This window comes from Chlamydotis macqueenii, chromosome 5 (genome assembly GCF_036417535.1).
Source record: "Chlamydotis macqueenii isolate bChlMac1 chromosome 5, bChlMac1.mat, whole genome shotgun sequence".
Lineage (NCBI taxonomy): Eukaryota > Metazoa > Chordata > Aves > Otidiformes > Otididae > Chlamydotis > Chlamydotis macqueenii.
This window is the reverse complement of record NC_141560.1, coordinates 3,284,754-3,302,805: the sequence shown is the minus strand read 5'-3', so window position 1 is coordinate 3,302,805 and position 18,052 is coordinate 3,284,754. Positions and strand designations below refer to the sequence as shown.

Below are 18,052 nucleotides of genomic sequence, written 5' to 3'. Positions count from 1 at the left end.
AGCGTGCTGTTACCGTGCCAGAGCACAGACAGCGCTTGCCCTGAAGGTGCTCTCATCTGCCTCATCCGTAAGGGGAAGGGATGGAAACCAGCTTTTTTTTTTGGTGTGTTTCAGTTTCTCCTGTTGTCCAGCCCTTCTTGGAGCAGATTGAGAATTCGGCTGAAGCCCTGCAGGACTATGGCATTTCGGTGGTGAAGGTAAATGGGAACAAGGAGCAGGACAGGCTGTTTCTGCCAATTATTTCTGCAGGGCTTCCTGCAGGGTGGACAGAGCCACCCTGGGGACTGACCCCACAAGAAAGGAGATGTTGGCAGACCAGGGCATTCCATTTTATCCCTTGTCCTGGCCTTACATTTGCTGCTTGGGGGATTGCATCACACCTTCTGCCTGCGGGACGCGGGCGGGTTCCTGTGTCCCAGAGAGTCTCGGTGTTGTGCCTGTGTCTCCAAACACGGCGAAGCAGAGGACTGGCAGTGCTGTGGGTCAGGCAGGAGTGGCCCTGAGCTGCTCCTGGCCTTCCAGTTCAGCCCTGGTAGATGAACTTGTGCACTTTGATTTGCATTTGTAGGTTTAGGGGACATTTAGATACTCACATTTTTCCCACAGATTGGTCTTTTTCGTAGGCAACCCCACTTATCAGGCTTAGCTTAGCTCCCAGCAGCTGCATGGGGTGCGTGGAGTTGCCTGGTCACTGCTGTGTACCCATGGGCATGGCACAGGGAAGAATACGACCCCCAGCCTGCTGCGCAGGAGGGCATCAGCCTGCACATCTCACTCAGAAGTTGGGACTTACCTGATTCCTTCCATGGCTCCCTCCTGCCAGTTCAAACTGCAAAGAATGGTGGATGGGATTGGTTCACTTCTTTTCAATTCAGTGCAACAGATATTTCATATAAAGCTGAAACTTTATGCAGTTTTAGGTGAGGGAATTACAAATTCAGGCAAGTGTAATTGGATTATAAGAAGTGCTTATATATGTGTGTATATATATTTAATTTTCCCCAGATACAGGCTGAGTTTAGTAAGCAAGCAGCGATCTGCCCCTTTGAATATGCTGGGCAGATCATAAGATCTCTTAATCCCGTCTGACCCAAATCAAGCCAGGCTGAGCTGGAGAAGTGAAATACAAACTCCAGTCTCCGCCTCTGGACTCCATTTTATTGTATTTTCCCTCCCAGCAGGTTTGGAAAGGCTGTGTTTACACTCCTGAACGGAAGAAAACTGTAGTGCTCTGTGTTTGTAGTCAATTGTGGAGCTGAATCTTTAATTACATGGTTTCAATGTCTAGGTGAATTGTCCCAAAGAGGATGTCTCAGGATACTGCGGAAAAGAAAATACGTTAAGGAAAGCCTACCTGTTCAGGTGAGGGGGGCTTTCTGGGCACCACACTGTGATTGCTTTGCAGTGCAAATGTTTAAAGGAAACGCTGTCAGTGATCAGAGATGTCTGTGTAGGAAGAGAGGAGCCATGAGGACAGCAGTGACATACTGAGTTTAGCGAAAAGTACCCCTGAAAGGTCCAACAGAGGCAAAGTAGATGCTTTGTCCTCAGTGAGAAGCCTCCCATCCTGCCCCATGTTCCTCTGAGCAGCTGCTACATGAAACCACGAGATGAATCCTCCATCAGTGTTCTTGTGGCCTCCTACCACCAGGTCCTCTAGAGTTACACTCAGACCATTAGATTTTGGTTCTAGTCCTAGAAAGAAATACTCTTTCATGCTCCTCCTGTTGGTGTGGTTAGCTCATCTGCCATGGATACGAAGGTTTAGCTCTTGGTCTCTTCATGGGTTGTCAGCTGGAAGCTTCTCCATGTATGGGCTCGGTTCTCATTGACCCGCAGAATCATTTCCTCTGCTGGTAAAGGTCTACTGGGTGATGCTGGTATATGGAGACCTTCTGTCAGTCTGTGCTAGGCTTCTCATCAAAGGTCCCCAGAAGCTGAGTGAAATGGCAGTGACAGAGGTGACTTCACTAAAACAGCATTGCCTGGACACCCAGTCCTACAAAATCCCCAAATTCAATCCTGACATTTTCTTTCCAGCCATACCTGCCAGCAGAAATCTGGAAATATTCAGCGTAGTGAAAATTAATTTATTGTGTGTAGCTCATCTTTCGTAGTTTCTTTGATGATACTCTTTCTTCCCTCCCCAGAGGTAACATGCTGATCAGAGAGTTCCCCACCGATGCCTTGTTTGACGTGAATTCCATTGTTGCGAACGTTTTATTGTAAGTACAGACCAGATCCATCTCCATGAAATAATTTACTTTCCATTTTTACTTGTTGATACAAAGTTTTGCATAAATACAAACTCCACGTATTCCTGAGGCTGCTCTCAGCCAAGCAGAAGGCTGCTTCTGCTTGGACCTTGTTAAATCTGTGGACCCTGTTAAATCTGTGCCCTCGAGGTGACTCACCAGCACACATCTGGGCAGCTGTATTTAGCTGCGGATCTTCAATCTGCCAGCAAGAAGCTGGAATTTTACCTTGTTTTTCCCGTCGTGGTTATGTGGCTGCAAATTCAGTCTTAAAAGAAAGCAGTTGCTAATGAGATTTTTCTGCCTCCTCAGTGCCCTGCTCTTTAATGAAGTTAAATATGTTGAAACCCTGGCAGATCTTCAGAACATTGAAAATGCGCTGAAAGGGAGGTCGAACATGGTCTTTGCCTACGTGCCAGCTACTGGGACAGCAGGTATTAACACTCAGCTTTTCGTCTTTCCTCTCCTCGCAGAGCCTTTTTTACTGAGGTGGAAGGGAGCTGGGTTTCTGACCCAAAATCCTGCAAATGGAGGATCAAGGAAACCTGAAAGGGCCACCCAGGCACGAGTTCTCTACCTCTATATGTCTTGCTGTCTTTCCAAAGGGATCAGTTGCACCGGGAAAGTTTTGCTGGGAGCATAAACTTTCAGAGGTGGACTTGCGAGGGAAAGCAAGCCAATGGTTGCTATCTTAAAGAGTAAATAAACCCATAGGCAGATCTCTGGTTATGCAATGGAATGGATTCACATACACCAGTCTTTACTGGGGATCAGCAACTGGGTCCAGCTCCAGTTACTCCGTTACCTTCACAGTGTGTCTTCAGACAGCTGTGACTTTTTACCCAGAGTTTCTGAAAGCCTGGGCGTTGATATTTACAACTGGGAAGGATGAAGAGGGAGATCTGGAGGGAGCTGAGATGAGTGCGATCTTACCTTTCTCTTTCCAGAGCACAGAGCTGTGATGGAGGCGGCTTTTGTCTACGGGACCGTCCACCAGTTTGTTCTGACAACTGAGGCAACGCTGTTGAAAGACACTGGGTATGTCCAAACACACACCTGCCAGGTAGAGCTGCCCCCCTGCACTGTTTGCTCTGCTCTTGGTTTCTCTGATTCCCAGGTCAAATCTGGGATGGTATTAGGACGTTATGCTGAGGGTGGACAGTCAGATCTGTTCTGCTTTTCCAAAACCAGCTGCTGCTTGTGTTCCTGCACTTGGACTAGCCATGCCATTTTTGACTGTTCATTGAATGGGATTTTGCAGGAGATGAGTCCACTGTCTCCTTTCCATAACTCACGGATCAAACCTTGGCCGTGGGTTTTCAGGAGGGCTGATATCACAGAATCACAGAATGGTTTGGGTTGGAAGGGACCTTTAAAGCCCATCCAGTCCAACCCCCCTGCAAGGAGCAGGGACATCTCCAACCGGATCAGGTTGCTCAGAGCCCCGGCCAACCTGGCCTGGAATGTTTCCAGGGATGGGGCATCCACCGCCTCTCTGGGCAACCTGGGCCAGCGTTCTGCCACCCTCATAATAAAAATATAGCTGATGTTACAGTCTTAAAACACTCAGCCTTGTACTTTGATTATCAAGTCTGGCCAACTGAGAAGGGTGAGAACTGCTACAGTGGGTCAGAGCAAAGCCCACCCAGATCCATACCTTACCTCTGCAGTGGCCATAGGTGCTTCCTAAGGGATATGAGGATGTGGATGTGTGTTGCCTGCAGCCTCTCATCTTCTGGCAGTCAGAGGCTTCGGGACTCTCAGAGATGGGAGCTGAACCTGTATCATGGTGTTAACAGCCACCAGAATTTTTTCAACACGTTTTTACTTCACATCTCCACAACTTCTGGCAGCAGCGAGTTCTGCAGTTCACCTGCATGAGACACCATGCAGGTATTTGGGACTTCTCACCCAACGGCTTCACTGGAGCTGGCCCGCTCAGGCCATCTCCTTCCCGTGCAGGAGGAGCTGCATTAGAAGGGCAGATCCTTCAACACGACTTGCTGCTGGTGTGACCTACTGCAGTCGGAACACTGAGGGGGAGGCAAGTGGGAATATCGCGTACCATGTTGCATCTTCAGCAAAGCATTTCTGTAACGATTTGCCCGCTTTCACAGGTGACACCAGGGCAGGAACTAGAGTGGTCTTTTCCCTAGGTGCCATCCCGTCCTTGCAGAATCGTGATCAGGGACAGCATTTTGTGGCTGCCACTAGGTGGCACGGTTGTCATTTGGACAGGAATTGGCTTCTTTCTGCTTAAAGCAGAGAGGACACCAGCAGGCCATCTCCTTAGCTGGTGAAATGGTGGTAGCTTCGCCAACGTGAATAGCTTTCAGCCAACCGGGGCAGCAGGCTTTGAGGTCTTAATGCTACACTCTACCCTTCCATAGGGAGATCTTAAAACCCTTTGCAGAGAAGATGATCCCTGTTTTAGAGGTGGGGAATGGGTACGTAGGAAAAGGAACATGACTTCCCAAAGTTAACCTGCAGGCCAATGCCGGTGATGGTACCAGAGCAGGAATGACCAACCAGGGAGCCATCCAGGGAAACTCCATCTCACTGCTTACTTTGGCACAGCCGAAACCAGTGGCAAACATGGTCGTTCTCTTGGGGCATTTTAAAACCCTGTGGTGGATATCTAGTTCAGCATGGGCTTTGTTTTCTCTCTCACAGCAGCGATGAGCCCGATGTGTCATCTGCCCGGCTGTTGTTCTGCCACTGCCAGCGGGCCACGGACCTGGCGCAGCCCTGCAAGAGGACAGCCATGAGGCAGGCTCTGACGATGCTCAACATCCACCGGCACCTCAAGCTTATGGGTGCTCCTCTGGTGGTATGATTGGGAAAGAGGGGCCACTGGGGCTGTGGGCATGAGGGCAGCTGCGGTGGATGTGAGGATGAGGGAGGTGTGAGCAGAGGACAAGGCTGAGCGTGAGAATCTGCCCCTTCCCCGTGAAGCTCCCAGGCTGGGTCTAAGCAAGGAGCGGGCACGGACCTGGATGGGAGCGACACTCCATTGTGCTGCTCAGCTTGCTTAGACCTTTCCAGCGAGCCCTCCCACCAGTGTATGCTCCATGAGTGGGAACGGATGGAGGTGCCCCTGGGAATTTGCTGGAACATATAGAAAAGAAAAGAAAAAAGAGAAGAGGAGAAATAGAATAGTATAGAATAATGTCAGTTGGAAGGAACCTACACTGATCATCTAGTCCAACTGCCTGACCGCTTCAGGGCTGACCAAAACTCAGAGCATGTTGTTAAGGGCATTATCCAAACGCCTCTTAAGCACTGACAAGTTTGGGGCATCGGCTGCCTCTGTACGAAGCTTGTTCCAGTGTTTGACCACCCTCTCGGTAAATAAATGCTTCCTGATGTCCAGTCTGAACCTCCCCTGGCACAGCTTTAAACCATTCCCACATATCCTAGCCCTGCATACCAGGGAGAAGAGACCAGCACCTCCCTCTCCACGTCCCCTCCTCAGGAAGCTGTGACGAGCAATGAGGTCACCTTCAGCCTCTTTTTCTCCAAACTAGGCAAACCCAAAGTCCTTAGCTGCTCCTCTGTGCTTCCCACAGGAGGTTCAGCACCCTGGGGAGTTTGATATCAGTCATCAATGTCTTGGTGAGCACAAGGGACAGAAAATTCCCTCCTATCTCCTCTTCCCACGGGGCAGTGAACTTCAGCGAGCCTCCAGTTCCCACTGGTGACATCTCTTCCCAGCTGAAAGGGTGGGTAGATAAGCTGGGAAGTGCCTCCTTCAGCCAGCCTCCTGGGTTAGGCCCACGGAGGGAAGGCACTTCGTTAAGCAGCTCCGTGCTGTCGTGAAGCAGCATGTCCGAGGCAGGAAGGGAGAGGATGCCAGCTCTTGCATGTTGCTGCCAGGGTTTCAAACTGCCCCAGGGGATGGATGCCAGGTAAATAAAAATTAATGGAGATTTGACATCTGGAGTTGCTAGGACACAAAGAACATGCATAATGAAGCTCGATTTTTTAACAGGGAGGGTCATGACAGGTTGGAACAGTTTTGTAGAATCACAGAATCATAGAATGGTTAGGGTTGGAAGGGACCTTCAAAGGCCATCCAGTCCAACTCCCCTGCAAGGAGCAGGGACATCTTCAACTAGATCAGGTTGCTCAGACTTGTGTGGGTTCTGCTTCAACGGATGTTTTAGAGTTGGGGTTGGAGGCTTTTTCGCAAGGTTTTCCTTATTTCTGTGGCTGAGGAACACATGGTGGCTTGGGCTGTGCAGGAGAAGAGCTGAGGTACCTTCGATGATGTGGAGATGTGCTGCAGTATAACTATTGTCTCCTCCAGACAGAGGTTGCTGAGGACCCAGAGAAGGTTTCCACAGTTCATTTACAGCTTGGGCTACCACTTGTGTTCATCCTCAGCCAGAAAGAGACCTACGAGGCTGACAGGAGGACAGCAGAGTTTGTGGCCTGGCAGCTCCTGGGGAAAGCAGGAGTTGCCCTTTTATCCAGGTATTTGCTCTCAGGTGTTTCGAGGTCCTTGCTTTTTGTGGTGTTTCCGAGCTCGGTTACCCCCCCGCCAGGATGATCGTCAGTGGGCTTGTTCACGTTTGTATGAGAAGCAGTAAAATGAGACAATATCCTGCGAGAGGATGTCACGTTTAAGGACTTGTCCAAAATCAGATCAGTTTGGTTTCACACTGGCTGGAAGTGTAGAAATATTTTAGTCTCTTGCTGACTTGGAAGTGGAAAAACGGTCAGACTAAGAGAGATTTTGGAAAGGAAACTTAGCACAAATGGAAGGCGTGTATTTTGCCATCAAATTAAGGGCAGAAGGAGATCCAGTAAAGGAGGTAGACACTGGGTGCTAGGTGCTGGGATGCGATGGGGGTCTCTGCTCAATAAGCAATGCCTCCTCAGTCTATGAGGGCTCTCTGAGTTAGACCTGCCCACTTGTTCCCCCGGAGGACAGGAGACAGGCTTTTGGCTGGCCATAGGACAGCTGTGCTGTGGAGATCTGGCTTCCTCTGCGGTTGACCACCCGTTATTTATCTCTGCTCCATGAGCTCAGGAGCAGCCTGCGTACACCAGGCTGGCTTGTGTTTGCAAATGCTACCGTGGTGTCTTGCCAAAGGAGGCGTGCAGCCCCTCTCGGCGTGGTTGCACGGCCTTTGGGGGTGTCTGCTGGGTCACCTTGCACATTGCACAATCTAATGTTCGCTTTGTATTTTGGAAGGGACCTCGTAGATATGAACATTCTGCGTCAGTCAAACGTCGCTCTCAAGACACCAGATGAGGTTAGATGCTGGATTTCTTTGTTGTACAACTCTTCTTTTTCTGTCTGGGCGTGACGCTCTTGCAAGGTGTTGGGGTGTCGCTTGGCTCCGTTGTTATTTGACAGCCTCCCCAGAAGCTCAAGGGGAAGTGTCTTTCCCTCGATACACGCATGTATTTGGAACAGCTTGACTTTGGTGCTGCAAAGCAATTGTGCCTGCTGGTAAAAATAATATATTAAGTTTATCTTGGGTTCAAAACGTAGCGTGACATCTCCATTACACATTAAGGCAACACAAGGTTGTGAACTACCTAAAGTAGTAGTCCAAGTGCAGATTCTCCCACAATTTGGACTTCTAAAGGCCCTTGCCCTTGTAGGGAAGGCATTCAAAAGATGAGAGAGGAAATGAGTGTGAAACTAGGAGCAAGCTAAGAGCCAACAACCAAAGGTCTGTGCTGAACTGATGTAACCGCGTGCCTCTGGCAGTGATCTGGGAAAAGGGCAGGGTACGAGTTAAACGAGGTTGATCAAGATGAGCTAAACCCTGGAGGGACCTGACCCAGCTTGTGAGGCAAGATGGAATTTGGTGCAGACAAATGCCAGGGAGCACATTTTGCCCCAAATTACCTGAGCTGTCACACTTGTGATTGCAAAGATACAGGATCAGACCTGAAGCTGAGTGTCCCCTGAGGGCTTCCCCTGCCCTGGTGAGAGATGTGCGTGCTGTGTTCCTCCTCTTAGAGCCAACGGGAGGTGCCGGCAGTTTGCAATTTCTCTCGGTTCATTATAAAATTCATTTTCTCTGAAGTGCCTTTCGCTGAGACAGTGCCAGAACTAGTTTTAAGCCAACAAGGTTTCATTTCTGAGAAATACATTTTGCTCTTTTCTTTTGTGGGTTAGCAGCCGGTGTACACTTGGGACTACTCTTCTTGGTTGAGCTCCATGATAGAAACGATTTTTCGTGCCGGTTTCCCAGGCTGTGATGGGCTGCTCTGACCCAGCCTGGCCCCTCTAGAGAGGAGACAGCTGAGTGGACCCTGTACCTCCCTGCTCTCATTCACTGTTTGGCCACTGGGCTTTTCTTTGCAGTGGTGGATCCATGTTCAGATGCTGGGAGGTGGAGCAGGTGTTCACTTTCAGCACTCCAGGCACAGGATCACATGTAGCTACGATTTCTTCCTGACAAGTGAAAAGTAGGTCTGGAATGAGAAAAACTCACGCGCAGGTGAAATTGGGCCAAAGCAACACACCCTAGAAGCTCCCCTGTTTGGCAGCTTTAGGAATTTGTTGACATACTCCAAAAATAAGGAGTTGGGTGATGGTGCCCCATCAGCCTTGAGTTTGGTTTGTGGATGGAATAGGCGGAGGGCGATGTTTTGCTTCCACCGATTTATTCTGTTTTCTTTAGGGAGTGCCAGTCAAATACCTGGTCTTGGAAGACACTGATGAAGTTATAACCCTGGTGGAAGATAAGAACAAGGTTGAACAAATCCAGCAGGATGAGGAGGAGGATGAGGAAGATGAGGAAGATGAGGATGAGAAAGAGAATAACAACCAAGGTATGCAACTAAACAGTGAAAAGCTGATTGTTATCACATGGGGCGTGCAGTCAGCATCTGCTGGACAGAGGCAGGCATATGTTAAAGCATTAGAGAACACTTTTGCAAATCCAAGACAAACCATCACAGTCACATCACAGTTGTACCAAGTGGCTCTGCAGATCACTGGAGTTTAGTGACAGACAGGCAGAGTTTTTAGGGGAAACACCACGGAAGAAAATCAGCAGCTGTTAGAGGAGCAGTTGCAGAGGTGCTGCATGAGGCACAGGGGTTCTTCTGCTTGAATGCATCCAGCTTCGGAGGCGTGAGGAGTTTAAAATGCACCCACCGCTGTCTCCTCTCCAAGCATCAGGTGAAGAGCCTCAGAATTATCAGTTCCCTTGGAGAGGTTTGAGATGTGTTTTTGTAAGAGCTGTTGCAGGCTTGCCTTCCCCAGGGAGAAAACGCTGGCCCTTGCAGTGCTTCCTTGAAAGCACATTTGTTTTCCATACAGAATTGTTTTTTCTTTTCCAAAAAAAGTGGCACAGGATCCTAGAGGAGCCAACATGTTTGAAGAATACCGCTCAAATCATAGGGCACAACTGGTGTGAGGTGGCGTAAGTGCGTTTCAGTGAGTTTGTATGTCTGTAAGTGAGCGTGTCTGTGCTTTTGCCTCCGCTCCTCCGTATCAGGCGGTTACTCACCCCACTGCTGACAGTCACCGTGTCTGCTGAGAGGTGCTGGCTTACGAAAACGTGCTGATGGGGTGGCACGGGGGGGCTGCAGTTCCCTCCTCCCTGTGCTCATGCACAGCTGTGGATCCCTTGCAGACATTCAGGATGATCAGGTGGTGGAAGCAGTTTCCAGGGACAAGAAGCGAGAGCTGCCCCTGGAGCAGATCCTTGCCCTGACAGAGGAGACCTTCCACTCTGCCCTCCTGGAGACTGCGCGGACAGTGGTGCTGTTTTATGCCAGCTGTGAGTATGAAACATGGCCTGACGGTCCCTCCTCGAAGCTTGCGCTGCTCACTGTGCTTTCCGTACCGTGGTGATCCTGTCGATAGGTTTTTATGATAAGTGCCACATCCTGCACCGTGGGCCTCCACCCACCGTTAGCAATCAGATTGTCAGTTCTTCTCGTTGACTGATGCTGTTGAGGACAGTGTCTCTTAATACAGAAGATACCAATGCTCATAGATTTTTAACCTTCATTTTACAGGGACTGAGTGTAGGACAAGAGGGGAAGCTGTGGTAGCATGGACTCATGGGGCAGCCTGGACAACCTGGTTGCTGCCTGCTGCACAGAAGCACGCAGTCTTATTTCTTTCAAGACTTTCAGAGCTTAAAGCACCTTAGGATGCAGAGAATCATAACATGACTTTGTCAGAGAGCAAGGTGGGGCTGGTCTGTCACCTCTGTGTCCCTCAGGGTTGTGTCTCTCCTGTGTTTCAGGGGAGGCAGTGTCCCTGGCAGTGCTGCAATCTTACACGGAAGTGGCCGATCACCTGAAAGGTAAGGTGCCACAAATCTGAGTGCTTTACAGCTGCCATGCACCTGCCCTGGTGGTAGGAACCAGAAAACTGTGAAGGTATTGGTGATACCTCACTCCTTCACCCAGAACTTACTCATTTTTTCTTCCCAAACTCTTAAGGAAGGCATATTCACGTCAAGTTGCTTAGGAGGAGTCCTTTGTTTCCACAGTGACTGCGTGATGGATGATGGTGATGGTGGTGATGATGATGGTGATGGTGATGATGATGATGGTGATGTTGGTGGGCACAATGACTGCGTGATGGATGCCCAAGAGCATGGGGAGGATCAGGGCAGAGCACCAGCTGCAGTGGGTGGGCTTTGGAGCGATGAGGGGCAAACAGCAGGCACTGCAGCCTGCGTCACAGAAACAGGGTCTTTTTTTGTGCCCCTCGGTGCTAGGTCCTCTACAGAGCAAGCAGACACACAACATGCTGCACAGCAAACCAGTGTCCTGGGTGGCACATCAGATCTCCTGCCCTTGAAGGTACTTGGTCTGGAATGGAGTGGTAATTGGCCCTGGTTTTGGTGGAAGGCGTGACAGACAGGTGTAGGCAAGCTGAGATCCACTGGGGCGGGACGGTGTCAGAGAAAGAATTTACAATGATGGTGCCTTCAGGGCCTGGAGACTGGCTTAATTGCATGGGAAGTCTCACAGGCGGCCACAGAACTCTATAAATAACACGTGACGGTGAAGAATCAGCAACGCTTAAAGACAGCACACATTGGGTAGTCTGCTAGTAAAGACAGGAGGGACTGGTCCTTCAAGAAGGTCTGTGATATCTCCAGAGCAGTGTAAGCTGCAATTCAGCTTCATTCAGGTCTTCAGCCCCATCCCTAGTTAGTGGAGAGAGGTGGATTCTTCTGCACATCCATCATTCTTCCATGGGCTGAATCTCTTCTAGAGATGCCTCCTCCTTCCCCTGGCTGCAGGAGACACTCAAGCGTCTTCATCCCCAGCTCATTTCAGCACAGAGGGGAAGTTACATGGATCTGGGCCAGAGCTGTTCTGGCACCCCTGGAGATGGCTGATGCCTTCTCTTGTTTTTTTCTTCTTCATCAAGGCTCATTTCTCCTCGTGATGGCACTCCGCTGGGACTGGGCACCATGTCCTGCAGGGTGCAAGCAGGATTCAGGCTGAGCTTTCAGCAGAGAGGACGCGTATAGAGTCTGCAGAGGACCCAGCCAGCTTTCTGGGAAGCAGATGCAGTGGGAGTTGCTTACAAAAAACTCTCCTGGGAATGCTGCGGACAGCGCTGTGGTTTGGATGAAAGCGGTTCTGCGTTCAAAGTTTGCATGAAGGGAAAGTCACCAGCAGCTTTGATCTGGACTGAAATCCTGGGAATAAACAGGAAAGCTCAGGGAGGTTTGTTGTTGTTATGGTTGTTGATGGTTTGGGGTTTCTTTTAGGCTCCCCAGCAGTTAGATCAGCTGGAGGAGGAACCTGGGAGAATCCATGGATGAGACTCTGCCTTTTCCTGAGCCAGTGGCCAAACCTTGGCTGACTGCACGCAGCCAAGCTTTCACCATGTGTTTCTTGAATCATTTGATAACAATCTCGGTACATGGAGGCAGCCACAGGCAGATTCTCAACAGAGATTATGAATTGTTTGGGGTCAGGGCTTTTCCTCTCTGATCAGTGAGATCCCACCAAAGACTCCCAGGCCAGATGTGACCTGTGGAATGACTCCAGTCTGCTTTCCCTGCTGCGGCCTCAGAGAGGACAGAGAACGGCTGTGTTGGTGGATCTGGAGATCCTTTCTCTCTGCTGCTGAGGGAGCCTCAGCTGCAGGCAGGGCTACCAGGGGAGCAGGAAGACCTAAAGAGATGGAGGTCCCTGGGCTCTCAGCTATGGCCAGGATGAGGGAGGATACACCAGTGCAAGAGGCAGAGGTCTGGATCAGGAAGAAGAGTTTGAGCTGTGCAGGACTGAGAATAAAACATGGAGTACGGCTTTAGGGCAATCTCTCAGCTCCCCAAGAAGTGCCGGTGCTCCTGTCTGCTCTCTGGGGTGGAGCTTTCTTGCTAAGGGCTGAGAAGCCACGACCAGCTGTCTGAGGCATGAATCACCTGCTCTAGAGGCACATTTTGGGTTGCAGAACCGGGTCCAACTTTTTATGCCAATTCTTTGCGCAAAATGGCGCTGAGAATAGGCTGTATGAGACCAAGCGCGAGGGAATGGAGGAGACTGGAGACTGGAATGACCCTGTGAATCATCCAGTAACAGATGTTCAGCAGATCAGCACAAAATTAAGTTTATAGCCCCCCAAGTGTTTTCCCTTTGTTGAGAGATACAATCTAGCAAGAGATAAAGAGAAGCATCTCTGGCTGAACCGAACACGTTTTCTGCTCTTGCAGCAAGAGCGTGCCGTTCTCACTGCCACTGGACCTACCTGCTGCAGCTCTCGTTTTCCTGAGCAAGGTGTGAATTTGTGGAAGCAGCAGCCCTGGGACGGAAGAAGAGGAAGTGTTGTGGGTTTGTTAGTGAGGAGGGGCCTAAGGTGGCAGCTTCTGTAGGAAACTGCTAGAAGTCGCTCCCCTTTGTTCAGTGGACTTGGCCGGGCCTAGGGCGGACCCGCTGCTGGCCAAGGCTGAGCCGATTGCTAGCAGAATGTTCCGTGATAACGCCTCTGCGATAACGTATTTAAGAAAGGGAAAACAGAAAAAAAAAAAAAAAAAAAAAGAGAAGAGAAGATGTGAAGAAGCTGAGCGGGGGCAGAGGCGCAGAGGGGGAGGCGCAGGCCTCGTGGGCCTTGCAGGCCTCACCCTCTGGCCTCTCGCCAGGCGGCCAACTGGGCCCAACTCGGCCAGACCCGGCTGCAAGAAGTGGAGAGGAGATGAGATGGATGATGCGAAGAGATCCTGAGAGGCGTCTGCCTGCCTGTTGTGAAGAACTTTTCTTGTGAGAGGAACGGCTGCAGACGCCAAGGTCAGTTCAGAAGGAGGGGGAGGAGTAATGCGGCTCCTGGCCAAGATTCCCCTGCAGCCTGTGGTGATGACCATGGTGGAGCAGGTTGTCCCCCTGCAGCCCATGGAGGTCCACGGAGGGGCAGAGATCCACCTGCAGCCCATGGAGGACCCCACACCAGGGGAGGTGGATGCCTGAAGGAGGCTGTGGCCTGTGGAGGGCCCTCTGGGGCAGCCGTTCTGGAGAGACTGCACCCGTGGAAGAGATGCCCCACGCTGGAGCAGTTCCACGAAGGACTGTGGTGTAGGGGTGGGACCCCACAACGGAGCAGGGGAGGAATGCGAGGAGTTCTTCCCCCGACTATGAAGCAGAGGCGTAAAAAAACATTTAGTAATAAATGAATAGTTTTCCCCAGGTCGAGTCTGTTTTGCCCGTAACGGTAACTTTAAGGATTTCTCCCTGTCCTTATCTCAAACCTCAAGCTGTTTTTCTTATATTATCTCCCCATGTTCTCTCGGAAGGTGGGGGGAGTGAGAGAGAGACTGCGTAGTCTGGTCCCGATCTGGGCTGAACTACGATAGGAAGTGAAGGTGAGACAGTGCTGAGTATTTCTTAGGTGTGTCACCACCCTTTTTTGCAAAGAAGAGAGGAAACCATTATCTAAGATGTGCGATATACTGTGGTGAAAAACAGTTCTGCTTCCTTCTTCTGTGCTTGTGGAGTCTTCTTAACCAATGACTTCCAAAGACAGGAGTCTGAAGTTGTGGTTCAAAGGCATGAAAATCACCTGGGTGATTTGCAATATCTGTTCATAGAACCTAAATCTGAAGTAAGGATTTAGGAGTCCGTTGTGTGATGCTGTCCAGGTAGTTGTTTTTCACTCCGTATTGGATTCCTCCTCATGAAGTGCAGCACTATAGAATCATAGAATAGTTTGGGTTGGAGGGACCTTTAAAGGTCATCTAGTCGAACCCCCAGCTTCATGCATAACTTACTTGTCTTTCATCTGGTAGCCTTTGGACCTGCTCTTCAAGTGAGCTATTTCTAATTCCAGTCCTGTCCTCCAACTGATTAGATGTTTAAGGGGTTCTTGATTTTTCTTGTTCCCTATAGCCTGGTGATTTGTCTTGTCTTGGTTTTGTAAGACCCTAGGACAGAGGTTGTTGCTGTTGCTCATTTTGGTAGCACCTAAAATCGCAGAACAGTAGGATCCTGTGTTCCTCTTTCACCTTTCTTTTCATCTAGCAGCTCAGCAGTGATCACAGGGCTGAACACTCTGTTGCTGAGTTACTCAACTCCTGAAACTACTGCTTCTTCAGTAATTAATAATATGGCGCAGAGTGGGATAGGAGAGTGATCGTCCTGTACAAAATGTTCCTCAGGCCAACTGGGGCTTTGGAGATCATGGTCACTTGTGGTACATAATCCCCCAAGGTAGGATCCAAATACTCGTATTTTGGAGACCTTAGAGCAGCCTTGCTACTCAGTTTTAACAACACATCCAAGCCCTGTTTCTATGTCATTATTTTTCAGAGTTGGGCAAGACGCGAGCTTATGTGGTAACAGATGATGAGAACCAGCCACACTGGATCAGAGGTGTGAAATAAATCCAGGGGCAGGCTTTTAATTTGAGATCTTATTTCAGAGCCTGGCGAATGACAGAAACCATTTCTGCTCTCGTGGGGTGTTTTGACAACTCCTGACCGAGTGGAATTGCAGACCCTTAGCTCCGTGCTGCTGCTTGCTTTTTCTGTACATGAGTTTGACAGAAGGCAGGCCAGCAGCAAACTCCTCACGTGAGCTGCAAAGCAGAACCTAAAATGAGAGTTGCAGAAGACGGTCCAGTGGGATGCCAAGGGACAGGGGGTAGGAACACGTGCTAAGGTCACCTCCGCCTTCACCCTTGGCTGTGGAGATGTCTTGCCTGTCCCCGGCAGGCGCATTTCTAACCTATGATTAAAATCCTTCCACAGCTTCTCTGCCAAAAAGACTCAGCTGTGCTTGTTTCTCAGAAGCTGGTTTTAATACCTAGGCCAGCCTCCCTACCTGGGGATGGGTTGCTGCTCGTCTTTGCCCAGCTGGCAGCAGAGAGTGATCTCACTTTCACCTCTGAAGCAGACTTTACATATTGTTAGATTTTATTGTTTCTTTCTTCCCAGCAATTTCCAATCAAAAGAAACTCAGTTCTTTGGATTTTTCCTCAGGAGGCATGTCTTCCAAACTTCTCCCAGCTCCAGATTCTCTCTCCTTTGCTTACACCTTCAAAAAACATGTTTTCCAACCTGACTTGCTGGGAGGTCTCACCGGGACAGAATAAAAGAGCATAATTTTCCTCCTGTATCTTGCAGGCACTGTTGAGAGTTCATTCCAGAATGAGCTTTGCCCTTTTCTGCAGCACTGATGGTATCTGTGCACCCTACTTCTCGTTGCAGGATGTTGCTGTTATTGTGCTTTGCCCTTCAAATTGCTCTCTGCCCCTCTGGGCTTGGGATCATTTGCAGGCTGGATGTGTGTGTTTTATTCCGTCAGCGAGGCCTTTAATGAAAACAGTGATCAGAATCAAACCAGGACAGACAGAGAGGAAAGCTTGGCTGTATTCCTCTGCCGTACTCTTGAGAAATCCTCATCACCTGCACTGACCCCAGTTTCTGAAGGACACCTTGCGATGGTCTGCCTCCATGTGTGTGCTTGTCTCTAGGTTTCATCCCGTCTTTCCCACGTAACTCTTGACTCCTATTCAAATAAATTTAGGGAAGGCATGAAGATATCTGAGATACGGCATTCCTGCAGTGGGCATGGATGATGTGTGGCCTGAGGACTGTACGCAGCCCTGCTGTCGTTGGTCAAGCCTGCAAGTAGAAGGCAGGTTAGGTGAGGCTGGCAACCAAAGGGTGGTGGCTAGTGAAGCTGATGATGGTTCCCCTGCCAGCTGGTTAGCACGGGTTTAGCTGTGGACCAGCAGCAGCATGTGCTGGTCATCGCCCAACCTGCAGATGAAAGAAAGGCTGATACGGACACACTGGAGCTGCAGGCAGTGAGTCTTGGGCTCATGGGCGTGCAGGGAACCAACCTTCATTTGTTTCACTGCTTGCAAATCCCTTGGGTTTGTCGCTTTGGTGAGATCCATAGAAAGCTTTTTTAGTAGTGACTGCTGGACTGACTGCTCTGTGATTCCTGAGTGCTCTCCCTTTCCCTCTCCGTTACCTGTGACACCGAAAGCTCGCTCTTAAGGTCCTAAAGGTACCTGCTAGTGGCTTGGAGATGAGCAGCTGGCATAGGGTAGGGTGAATGCCATCAGACTGCCACCCTGTATTACATCTATCTTGCTTAAGTCTCCTTTAACAGCTCCGTGCTTTAGGTAAAAGAGACACTTTTCAATACTGGGCACCTTAGTAAATGAAAAAGCCTTGAATGCATCAGCCTTCTCCATGCCAAGCTTTATCTTCCCTCTTTCCTGTGAGTGAGCGCCTGCGTAGTTTCTTTGTCTTGGCCTTATTCCTAAGGTATTTCCAGTACCTTTCCTTATGCCTTTTATGCCCCTGGACAGTTGCCTCAGGGTTTCATGGTGTCCCTTTGATTAACCAGCCAGATGTGGTTGTCTCTGGGAATTTTCTTTTGAGAAGTGCAAGCTACCACTTCCCTGAGTTTATTCTCTCCGTGGTCTGTAGTTTGGATCAATCCACACCTGCTGGGGTATTTAATAGATTCACCGGCTGGAAAGAGTTACTATTATGCTCAAAAGCTTAAGGCATATCCATGAATGATTTCAAGAAGGAGATAGCCTGTACTCAAAGGGTTTGTGTATTCAGGGCTGGATTTTGACATCCTGCCCCCAACAAAGCAGCATTTGACTCCAGGAATGGTCCGGCAGCTTCTCAGCGGTCGCCCACCTGGATTCACTCCATGTACGTGCAGTGTGTTAGGATCCAGCCCTGTAGAATGCACTCCAAAGGAAATAGGGGTTCCGGCAGCGTTAATATGCGATAGTATCCAAAGAAGCTCACAAAAAAGTTCTCTTTTTCAACCGTTTTTTTTTTTTTTGCCTGTTATTTATAGGTATTTGTTTTCCACTTTAGGAACTCAGGGGGTTTTGCTGTCTCGAGTAAACTGCTGGGACTGGCCTGGCGTTTGCGCGAAGGAGAACGTCACTCAATTTCCTACCATGAAGATTTACGAGAAGGGAGAGCGATCAGTGATGTACAATGGCATGTGGGGAACCGAAGAGCTGACCAGCTTCATCATGCTGTGAGTGTCCCCCCGCAGGAAGACTGGCACATCTGCTAGGTGATCATCATGGCCTGTGTAACGGAACTCTGTTTCGGAAAAATAATGTCAGATCTGGTTGTAGACCTGGTTTGGAAATTAGCTTAGTAACTTCTTGTGCTTTTCAATGTTAGGGAACATCTGTTCTTGCACAATGCATCCATCCGTTGTCCCTGTCCCTCTCTCTTTGCTGGAATTCCTTCTCTGTTATTTTTAATGGGGGTCTCAGAGCAACCAGTTTGGCTCAGGGCTGTTCCCTCTTCCCCATAACCAGCTCCAGTGCCTTTCTGTGACTGGGCATTGCCTTTCCTTCCCAGGCG

At 49.6% G+C, this 18,052-nt stretch overlaps 1 protein-coding gene across 2 annotated transcripts in view; it reads left to right on the top strand.

Moving 5' to 3' along the window:
- TXNDC16 (thioredoxin domain containing 16) overlaps window positions 1-18,052 on the top strand; it is a 38,622-nt gene that overhangs the window by 5,594 nt on the left and 14,976 nt on the right. Inside the window, exons 3-14 of one of the 2 annotated variants that reach the window (XM_086749595.1) lie at window positions 115-197; window positions 1,289-1,362; window positions 2,151-2,225; window positions 2,568-2,689; window positions 3,203-3,293; window positions 4,932-5,085; window positions 6,565-6,731; window positions 7,456-7,516; window positions 8,903-9,053; window positions 9,863-10,009; window positions 10,484-10,543; window positions 17,546-17,714. In XM_086749595.1, the coding sequence (XP_086605721.1) occupies window positions 115-197; window positions 1,289-1,362; window positions 2,151-2,225; window positions 2,568-2,689; window positions 3,203-3,293; window positions 4,932-5,085; window positions 6,565-6,731; window positions 7,456-7,516; window positions 8,903-9,053; window positions 9,863-10,009; window positions 10,484-10,543; window positions 17,546-17,714 (1,354 nt within the window). Of the gene's footprint in view, window positions 1-114; window positions 198-1,288; window positions 1,363-2,150; window positions 2,226-2,567; window positions 2,690-3,202; window positions 3,294-4,928; window positions 5,086-6,564; window positions 6,732-7,455; window positions 7,517-8,902; window positions 9,054-9,862; window positions 10,010-10,483; window positions 10,544-17,545; window positions 17,715-18,052 lie in introns of both variants that reach the window. The other variant, XM_086749594.1, reaches the window with a different exon arrangement.